Source organism: Astatotilapia calliptera, chromosome 11 (assembly GCF_900246225.1).
Source record: "Astatotilapia calliptera chromosome 11, fAstCal1.2, whole genome shotgun sequence".
NCBI classification, from domain to species: domain Eukaryota; kingdom Metazoa; phylum Chordata; class Actinopteri; order Cichliformes; family Cichlidae; genus Astatotilapia; species Astatotilapia calliptera.
Window position 1 is genome coordinate 16,623,055 of NC_039312.1, and position 10,213 is coordinate 16,633,267.

General features: G+C 36.0%; 1 protein-coding gene across 3 annotated transcripts; it reads right to left on the reverse strand.

Annotated features, from left to right (window-relative positions):
* Nucleotides 1-1,576: 1,576 nt before the first annotated feature.
* Nucleotides 1,577-6,732, reverse strand: LOC113032739 (myelin-associated glycoprotein-like). Of its 3 annotated transcripts, XM_026185811.1 has the most exons (13): nt 6,575-6,732; nt 5,291-5,367; nt 4,801-5,196; nt 4,412-4,705; nt 4,169-4,268; nt 3,941-3,976; nt 3,828-3,860; nt 2,690-2,728; nt 2,433-2,456; nt 2,310-2,345; nt 2,163-2,234; nt 2,015-2,042; nt 1,577-1,923 (listed from the first exon to the last, which is right to left on the reverse strand). In XM_026185811.1, exons 2-13 carry the CDS (start codon nt 5,334-5,336, stop codon nt 1,861-1,863), a joined length of 1,167 nt encoding a protein of 388 aa, XP_026041596.1. In that variant the 5' UTR covers nt 5,337-5,367; nt 6,575-6,732; the 3' UTR covers nt 1,577-1,860. The 3 variants fall into 3 exon arrangements, with proteins under 3 accessions (XP_026041596.1, XP_026041597.1, XP_026041598.1); XM_026185812.1 differs by lacking the exon at nt 2,690-2,728; XM_026185813.1 differs by lacking the exons at nt 1,577-1,923; nt 2,015-2,042; nt 2,163-2,234; nt 2,310-2,345; nt 2,433-2,456 and having other exon boundaries at nt 2,512-3,094.
* Nucleotides 6,733-10,213: the final 3,481 nt, after the last annotated feature.

Genomic DNA, 10,213 nt, shown 5'->3' on the forward strand with positions numbered 1-10,213 from the left:
TACAGTGGTGTCTTCGAGTAATATATAAACGGTACTGTTACAGAGGTTTTCCAGACTGTAGTAGGTACAGCATTGTTTTCTAGGGTCACTTAAACAAAAAAAAGAGTTTTAATAGGTTTTAAGAGGGTAATACTTGGAAAGCATTATGGATATAGTCAGCACCCAACCCACTTTCTTACTGACTGAAAGACTATTAAACCAGAACAGGTTTTCATGCCAGAAAAAAGGTAATTATTATATATATAAACAATCCTACGGGAAAATTTTTTTTCTTTAAATAACATTAATCCCCCCCGCCCCCCATTTGTAAAATGGAGAAGTGGAGAATGCTACATTTTAAAACTACAATTCTTTTTCTGAACAAATTTTGTCTAATAAAAAAACATCTGTTGATATTACTTCAGCAAAAAGAAAAAAAAATAGTGATTTACTTACCAACACAGATGAATAGTCATGAAGATACAAGTAACACTAAAAATGCAGCTTTTTAAGCACCCAGTGTGGGCGGAGGTTATGATTTTCCACCCACAAGTGGGGAAAAGCTCTAAAACCTAATGGTGTGTGTCAGGTTGAATAAACTATTAAAGTTGTAGTTATTTTCTTAACAAAACAACATAATTTAAAAAGCGTTTAATTTTAATTTAAAAAAGCATAACTGAATAATTACAGTTACTATCACTTTGTTCTCTTTCTCACTGACCTTCTTGTGATAAAAGGTTTTTAAAATCAATTGTGCAAATGTGCAGTTAGAAAAACATTAAGTCTTTTAATTTTCTTGCTCATAAATACATATGACCAGAACCCAAAATGTCCCTTTGTGTGATAAGTGTGATTTATGCGATAAGTGTAACTTATAAGTAATTTATAAGTTACACTTTTAAACTCTTCAGGGTGATAAGTATGACTTGTCTTTGTGAAACTTGTCAGTCCAACTTCTTGAGTAACTTGAGGAACTTCTCATAATTGTTGGAGGAAGTGGCTAATTTTATGCTTGCACTGAAGGAACTGAGAGAGATCATACATTTTTAGAAGTCAGTTATGTTTTCTTTGTGCAGATGCATGGTGGTGCTGGTGTTTGTGGTTGTGGTGGGGTGGGGTGGGGGGGGGTGAACCTTACATTTGTTAGTTATCTTGTCATAACACTGCCCAGAGTAAGACAAAAAAAAAATTAAATACTATCCTAACTGTTAGACAAATATAGTACTGGAGCCAGCAGCTGTTTAGTTTAGCTTAACTTAGTTTGGAAATTGTTGGGGGGGGGGGGGGGGGGGTAGTTGATACAATCTGCATTTTAATCTCTAAGATTTGATTCTAATTTTAACATTAACTCCTCTCTTAGACTGTTTGATTCATTCTTTGACATTTTCACCAAGGCATTCAGTGTCTCTTGTTTCAGCCAACTGTTGTTTATTAATTTTCTCTATGCTCCCTTCTATGTGCACATTAAAAGAATTATAAAATCTAGGTAATTTAATATGAAATCATGGTGAAATTACATCATATATACAAAAGCAGTGATGATTTGAAAAGGGACTCCCTCAGCCAAACCCTGGGGCCAAACAAAACAGCATTCAAGTCAGTTAAAAAAAGGTTCATGTTGATTTATTCAGCCAAAACATGAGTAGCATTTTTACAAATATTATTTTCAGAATTATGGATACAAGCATTTGTTACACCAAACAACATAAATTACAGGATTATAGTAATTAATGGACAGAAGACATCATCACAAGAAACATGCATGAGAAATCCCAAGGACAAGTGATCATAAAGAGTGCACATAGATTTGTTTTATACTTATTTAAATTTATTAGAACATTAATTGCTGGCTTTTTTTCTTCCTCTTTTTTTGTTTGTTTTTCAGATGTTTCCATAGATGTTGAGGTCTGCGGTATTAATGTAGTCATCACCTTCATCAGGGTCCTGTGAGAGATGAAGTTTGTTAGTGTCACAGATAGTAATAGCATCAGTGAACTTAATTATAAGGAACATATGGATGGCAAATTAACAATACCTCTTTGTAATTGTAAGATTTGGGCTGGCTAAGAGCCATTAGCAACAGCAGCAATACAAAGGAGACATAGGAAAAATAACATTAGAACAATGCAAATGAACGCCTGCAGTTTAACACATGGTTAATTCAGGGGGAGGAAGATGAGTACCTTTTGGGAGATGGGAAACGAGGTTTTGTGACTTTCTGGTTATCACAGGATTTCGAATTCACATTGTTTGGACTGCACAACAATTAGACAGTCAGAAAAACAAATACAATAGACAAATTCTTCTTCAAGAACTTAGAGCATATTTACCTATGACCAAAATCTACTATGTCCCCTTTAGGCCTTCTGTTGAAAAATACAAATAAATTACTTGTCAGCTTATAAAAGAAGCTGACAAGGCTGGCCACTATAAATGTTTTTTTTACACCCTACCTTGAAAATCTGCTCCAAATAGACCTTGTACGCAAAAAAGAGGAAGAGAAACAGGCATATGTTTTAAGAAACATAAATAGAAGTGTAGATTTGATCAAAAATGAGAAAAGGCTTCGGACTTCTGCACAGAAATGCAAATTACAGTGAGGCCAAACATCTGCAGCATTTTACAGAACTGTGGAAGGGGTTGTACAGAACTACACACTAAGAATATCTACTGCATTCAGAGAACTAAAGTTCATTAGAATTACTCTTGCCTTTGATCCGAACGAGACGGTCCTGCTCCAGAACGAATCCTGGAGATTCCACGAATTTAATTATTCGTTAATTCAGTTAACAGTTACAATACCACATGAAAAAGAAATATGGTTAAGTGTTTATCCTCTTGACACCCAGAAGAAAAAATCTTTGATATTTACATTATTTTTAGATAATTTAAATATTGTGGTTGAAAGGAACATGTTATATATTGCTACATATTTTTACATATTTTCTTTCTTCAAAATTATGATTTTTATTTTGTCCCCTGTACTAGACATAAAGTTCATTCTGCATGCCAAACACTCACCTCAACCTGGGTTGTTAAGTCATGTTACCCATGGCACTAACAATGACCATGGATGGTATGACAGAGGGCTGAGTGAGGCAGAAGAAGAGTCATCCTAGTCATCCAGATGAGGTAGTGGAAGGACAAATAACAGAGCAAAAAGATAAAAGCCCAGATAGCGACATACAGCTTCTAAGGAGGGACAAAATGATGACACCTGATGTCCATTATTGATAAGAAGTATTATTACTCTGAAGTGGTGGGATTTTGTTTCTCAGCTACCACAGAGGTTGCCTCTATGAAGGGAATCAACCATCTGTGGCCTTAGCGGGATTGTAATGTGTGAATTTGCATTCAGAGGTCTACATTAAACCATGTTTTACTATAGATGCTGGGTGCAATTATATTGTTCCTAAACAAAAGCTAATATGTCTTGCTCTGAGGTTTCACCTTCCTGCTATAATGTTTGGCCTTTCTCTGCCTCATTTCATTAAAGCTCCAAGTTTGACTCCCCTTCCACAATTTTGAGTAAAATCCCTTTGATTTTGTTGACTTTGTTTTAGCAACAGAATCATAATATGTGCAAAAATGGTCCTTTACATAGAGGTCTCAGGCTCATGTCCTCCACAGATGACAAAAGTGGATCTTTGGGTCTTAGGAGGATGACTTACTCAGGAATGTGGCATGCGTTTGTTTCTCTTTGTAACGTACTAATGAGCTAAGCAAATGTGATTTTATATGACAAAAATGCAAGACACATTAAACCTTTAAAAAAAAAAACAACACTGGAGGGTAAGGGCAGCTGGTTTTTTCCTCTATTTCCTCTCCAACAAATACTATTTTCTCACCTGCGAGACATCCTCGACAGCCGATTCCACATGCTAAAAATTGGGGAAAACTACATTATGATAATGAAAGAATACATTTGAAATAATTTAAAATCACTGTGTTGTTTTTTTACCTGCCATCTCGACTTTGAAGCTCTTCAATGCGTTTCCTTTAACAAAAAAAGTTGTTTATTAAGAAGCATGCAAATTAAGATGCTGTGCACAAAAAGTTAAATTCCATAATTGTTTTAAATTAAAACTGAAGACATGCCTTATAAATATAAAATACTTATTTTTCCTCAAGGTGTTTTGCCTATCAGATATTTGCTGTCACTTAAGATCGGTGACATTGTATTACTCACTTGTATTTTTTAGTCATGAAAATGCAGACGAGTACAAAGGCCACAGTGGTACCAATCCCCACCACAGAGGGAATGATGATGTGATTATAGTTCTCTACACCTGAAAAAAAATAGATGTCGTGTTAGTGCCCTTCTCTTTTGCTGCAACAGTAGAAATGAGACAAAACTTAGTTTTATTTTTAAAGCAGAGTATAACTTCTATTCAACATTACAAAATTCAACAACTAATTAAAAATATCTCACGTTTTACATGGAGTGTGAAAGTTTCAGGTGATTTCAGCACTCCATTAAATTCAGCAGTGCAGGTTATCTCGCTGTTGTCATCCTTCTCCTCAGGAATAAATGTCAGGATGGACTGTGTCTCCCAGTTTCCATGTTTAATATCTTTATGATGCACAATGACCTTTGTACTATCCAGATTCCATGTGAGTTTAGGAACATGAGTGGGGCAGGTGTGGATGACTGAACAGGTGACAGTGTAGGCCTCCCCTTGAGTGGCTGTCTTTGGTTTAATCACTGTAGGCTTTGGAGGCTCAGCTGAAAATGAAAAAGTCAGACATAAAGTAAGAGGAAAAATGATTTAACAGAAAACTGGTATAGATGTTTGAAGTCATGGAAAGTTGGTGACATACTGAGCATGTACAACTCAACGCAGTCTTCAACAAAGGAGTACTTGTCCTTGGTGGGGTCATTGTTTTCTGTTAGCACTAGTTCAGCCCGGAAACAGAAAGGGCCGTTGTCATGATCTTTAACTTCAGTTATTTCTAAGGTGCAGTTGTTCTTGCCCAGCTCTCCCACCAGCCTTGTTCGGCCCTTAAAGCTGTCCTTAATCAGTGTATTATCCTCTTGATAGATGTTGCTTTTCTTGTCATTTTTTTCATGCCAGATTCCTCTGAGTCTGGAGGAGGGCAGGTTTCCTCCAGTATGGGAGAATGAACATGGTACCACAACACAGGATCCAACCAGAGCGTCAATTCTTTTTACAACCGTGGCCTTCCATTCATCACTGGACACGGAGCTACAGATGGCTGAAAGAGAATTTTGAAAATAACAAGGAAATTATTTAATTATACATATCAAGCGTAAAGAGACTGGAAATAAATAGCTGACCAGTGATGTTACCTGCAAAAAGCAGACAGAATCCCATCATAATTTTCTGCTTGGCCATTCTTCTCTGATGTTGGGATGTTTGATTGACACTAAAGAAATCAAAACACTACATTTTACCATCATAACCAAAATAAACCAAAGCTGTCAAAGTGAATGTTCAAACAGCATTAATGCAAATAGACATTTATTTATAATTATTCATACCAATTTTTATCTGACAAATACGAGCTATCACAGTAGAAAAGGGATTTCCCCTCTGTGTAATGTAAATAAAGTATATTTCACAAATAAATAATGGCATTATTTTAGTAAAAGTATCATATATTGCTTATATGTATGTGTGTAATTTAAACAAATGGGTAAAACGGACAATACCAAAAATACAGCCATGGAACAAAACCTTCAAGCACCACTAGAGGGCGTACCCTTCATTATTTAGAATCCAATGTTAAAATTTTATTTCATTTTTTAAATACATTTCTGAATGGAAGAATAGAATGTCAGTCTTGTGTAGATTTGAAAAATAAAAGATATTGTGTATCACTCTTTGTGCCAGTTAGCTGTTTTAATTTTGTGCACATACTGATCCAAGTCAGAGTTTTCTTTTTAATTTTCCCTTAAAAACTTTTGCAGGATGGCTGCGGTTTCTTTTGGATCACTATCATGTTAGACATTTTTTTCTGAAGCGTCTTGAGACTGACATTAATGTTCCACTCAGCATTTGGGAATACAACATTTCAATAGTACTGACAACTATGAATGCCATGTCTTCGCATAATGCCTCTCCTATCGAGTTTTCACCTGAGGTTGAAAACCCCAAGCAGTGACTGACAAACGTGTTAGCAAACATAGTGGATATTTCACTTTCTAGCCAAGCAATTTTCTGCTGTTCATTAGACTTCTTTTTATGTTCATTTTAAATTAGTTTTTCTTTTTTGGTCCTAATAGTGTTAAGGTTAATCAATTTTGATTACACACAATATACACTAATATTTAACTTTCTAAATAATTTTTAACGTTTTTGTGACACAGTAGTGTAGTCATATTTATTGTATAATGTTTATACACTCTGCTGTACTGTATATGTTATAACTACAATTACCCCAAATCTTTAAGAAAACCCCCCAAAACAAAAACAAACCCCATAACAGCTAAGGTGCATTATTTTGATTTCAAAGGTATGATAAAACCTATAAAATGAACACAAAAATCTACTGAATCTTTATCAGATCTATGTACTAGTGTCACCACATACAGGTGTATAATATTGTAAAGGATGACTTTTTTTTCACTTACCTGATAAAGCTGCTGCCTGGCTGATCTGAGACGCAACATTCACTCAGTACTCTTTCTTGAGAATAATGATGAGCTAATCTGGTCTGATGATGATTAACACTGGATTCCCTGTCAAATGGAAAAAAGGGGAAAAGAAAAGAAGAAGAAACCAAACGACCAGAACAGAAAACAAAGTCAGTTTATTTCTCTATGTAGAAAAAAAAACCCTGAAAGCAGATATCGAGTTGGTAGCAACTGATTTGTCTGTGCAGATTGCTGGGAGGAGTCTCTGTTGTTCTGTGTCTTCCATATTTGGGTGCATTTTGTTTTACTATTAGATACTCTGACCTAGATACCCACTCTGACCTCTGGGGGCAACACAAAAAACTGCAGGCTAATTGAAACACGGTCAAAATGGACTCATACAGTCACTATAGAAAATAATCAATTCAGACAGAGTTCAGAAAGGGTGCCTAACAGGTGTATTCAAGATTCAAAGAATTAAAGTTGTCCAGTCAGAGAAAATGTGCCCAAAAAAGGTCCAGAATATTCTACTGTTTCACGTGCATTATGATTCAATGCAGTATATTTTGAGGTAGTAATGGTGTTAGTAATAGTCGTAATCATGGAATCCATGTCTTTATTTATTCAACATCTGGCTGCCAAGTCAAAGAAAGAAACTACAATTCAATAACAATTTAAATAACATTTATCATTTAGTTTATATGAACTGGAGGGTTCTTTGATAAAATGATGATAATTATAATAATAATAATAATAATAATAATAATAATAATAATGTACCTTTTGCATTCAAAAGTAAAATATAGAACTTTTGAGAAAGTTGTCTTCAAATAAATCACTTAATAAACAAAACATAAGGAAAAGTTGTAGTTTCAGTTTCCCTCTTTACTTCTTTTTCCTCAACTAAACTTCAAATGTAACAATCTCACAAAAACATTTAACCTCCTATATCATTTACTACTTCAGAATTCCTTGTCTCGTCTCCTCGATGGCACTTCGACTCTGAAGGAATGACTTGATTCGCTGGGTAGTGTCATGTGTGATAAGTACAAAACGTGACTGTTCTGTGGCTTTAATGTGGATGTGTGCTTGCATTGACTAACGTAAAGATAGTAAAGCTGTGCAGAATGAAATAACCTTACCGTAATAATAAAAACAGATGTGCAGAGTAAAACTGGATCAAAATCTCATAATAAGTCAGTTTATGGATCTGCCTGTTGGTGACTTAAGGCTTAGAATTTCTCACAGTTTTTTCTCCATTTGTGCATTATGTTGTTTAGAAGGCGATGATCACAAATCCCAAGGGCTTGGCAACTGATTGTCAAACATCAGCAACACTCACTCTTGTTGTAAAGAACAAAAACATTGATGCCGTTGTCTCTCTACTTCTGTTAATATCCTTGTGAAAAGAAAAAGCCACTGTGCAAACAAATTTTTTTCAAAAGATGAATGAAATGCACACTACATGATTAATTAATGAATGAAAAAAATGGAGAAAATAAACAGATTGTGATCATCAATAACTCTTTAGCCCAGTCTGGGTCTTATTTTTCTCTCTTTCTCTTCCCTGTCAGTGGTAAAACGTTTCCTTCATACAGGTGCTCCTCCCCAGCGTCTCCATATGTTTGCCTGATATTCACATTCACATATTCAATGATCAGCTGGTTAAATCACCTGCTCCTCATAAATCATAAATTCCACTATTTAAGCACACTTCCTGTCACCATCAGTGTTAGGCAAGTTACTTTGAAAAAGTACTTAGCCACACAAATTATGTGTGCAACTCCAAAAAATAATTTCTGTCCACTATAAGACAGAGGAGAACATCACAAGCCTGATACCTGCACGCCTGACAGCAGGAGGTGTATCACTCCTCCTGTTTTTTTTCACCGGGAGACAGCGTTTACACTACAGTCTGCCTGTAGTAGCTTTTTGGCAGGAACTGTGACATTGACCAGTCACCTCATTGTTCTGACACACAAAACAAAACTATTGACTACACTACACAGTAGATACACACTGCAAGCACACTAAACATCACAAATCTCTCACATCTCAAAGGCCTCTCTTTCATTCTCTCACTGCCATCACTCCTAAAACCTCCCCCTCTTCCTAAGCAACCAAATTCCATGTTGCCACATAATTTGTTGATTGGTCGACGTGGTACATTTTTCCACCAATAGGAAAGGGGTGTTTTTTTTTCTTTTCTTCTCTTTTCCTTTTGTTCACAAGCAGAGTGTTTGCAAGCACTGTCGTTAGACTGTGAACGATAGTATTCAGGAAAAAGCATTGAGTATATTTTTTTTATCATGACTCTGGTTTTACATGGCCTATCACCACAATTTAAAACTGGTATATATATATTTGAAGGCCACACTTTTAACACGAAAATGGAGAATCATGGTTGTCTTGGGTTGACAGCATCTTGTTTCTATTTCATCTTGCAGTTTTTCCCAATTGTTTGCACACATTTTCTGAAAGCATGCCTCATATTTCAGAACTCTACACACAAATAAAAAAAAACACACACACAATGGATAAAACCCTGCAATTCTTCTGCAAGATGAAACTCTACATTCAAAACAATGTAATTTCTTGTCAAAATGGCATTTTGTTTTCAAATGAGACACACAAACCATCACATGAATAGACATTTACAGTTTTTTCTGAATGCTTAAACCCTAACTGTGATTCCTGTAGCACAATCTCTAAAAACTATTCAGACATATGGCAAAACCACTCACTGAGTTTGCAAAACTAAAGCACAAAAACTGCTTTGCACTCAGTTTGCAATTTTGTAACACACACTTTGCAAAACTGTAGGCACAATTCACTGCACAACACTCAATTACCAAATTTCCAACACACTCCTAACAAAAGTATACACATGTATGGCTATCATTAACACTAATTTGCCAACTGTCTGGCACACTTTCACATGTGAAAACTTTTTTAGATAATTAGTTCACTTTGCAATCAGCCTAAGCACTATAATACAGGTAAGCTGTGTGTGCGGAGTACAATGGAGGGAGCAGAAAGAGTGAGAAGTAGAGGAGGCCGAGGAAGAGGACGTGGAGGTGAAGAAGTAGGATGAAGAGGACGACAAGGACAAGGAGGAGCAAGAGGAAGACGAGGAGGAGGGAGAGGAAGATGAGGAGGGGGGAGAGGAATGGTAGGAAGAGTAAGAAATAGAATTGCTGATGACATCAGAGCTACAATAGTGGACCATGTAATCAACCGTGGAATGACCCTGAGGGTAGCTGGCCAACGGGTCCAGCCTAACTCGAGCCGCTACACTGTAGCAAGCACCATAAGGACATCTTGAAATGAGAATCAGTTAGTACAGTCACTTCGCACAAAGATTTGTAGCACTGCCATATGCCAATGAGAAACACACCAATACCATTGATGTAAAAATACTGAAATTGTTACTTTACAGAATTGCTAGATGACCAGATGCTGGGGGCAGAGGAAGCATGTTCACTGCAGACCAAGTAACCCATATAGTCATTATGGCGATTGCAAATAATCCTATACTTGGAAATAAACACTTGTGTTTGTTTTGATGTGTTTGAATAAACACCAGTACTTGAAGTTTGGATCCCTCTATGCTTATGGATCTATGACAGAAGTATG

Excerpts from the sequence above, each read along its gene's own strand:
- LOC113032739 (XM_026185811.1), bottom strand. The coding sequence starts at position 5,336 with ATGGCCAAGCAGAAAATTATGATGGGATTCTGTCTGCTTTTTGCAG. Across the intron at positions 2,235-2,309 it reads ATAGTAGATTTTGGTCATAG|TCCAAACAATGTGAATTCGA; the intron begins GTAAATATGCTC and ends ATTGTTGTGCAG. Across the intron at positions 1,924-2,014 it reads AATCTTACAATTACAAAGAG|GACCCTGATGAAGGTGATGA; the intron begins GTATTGTTAATT and ends CATCTCTCACAG.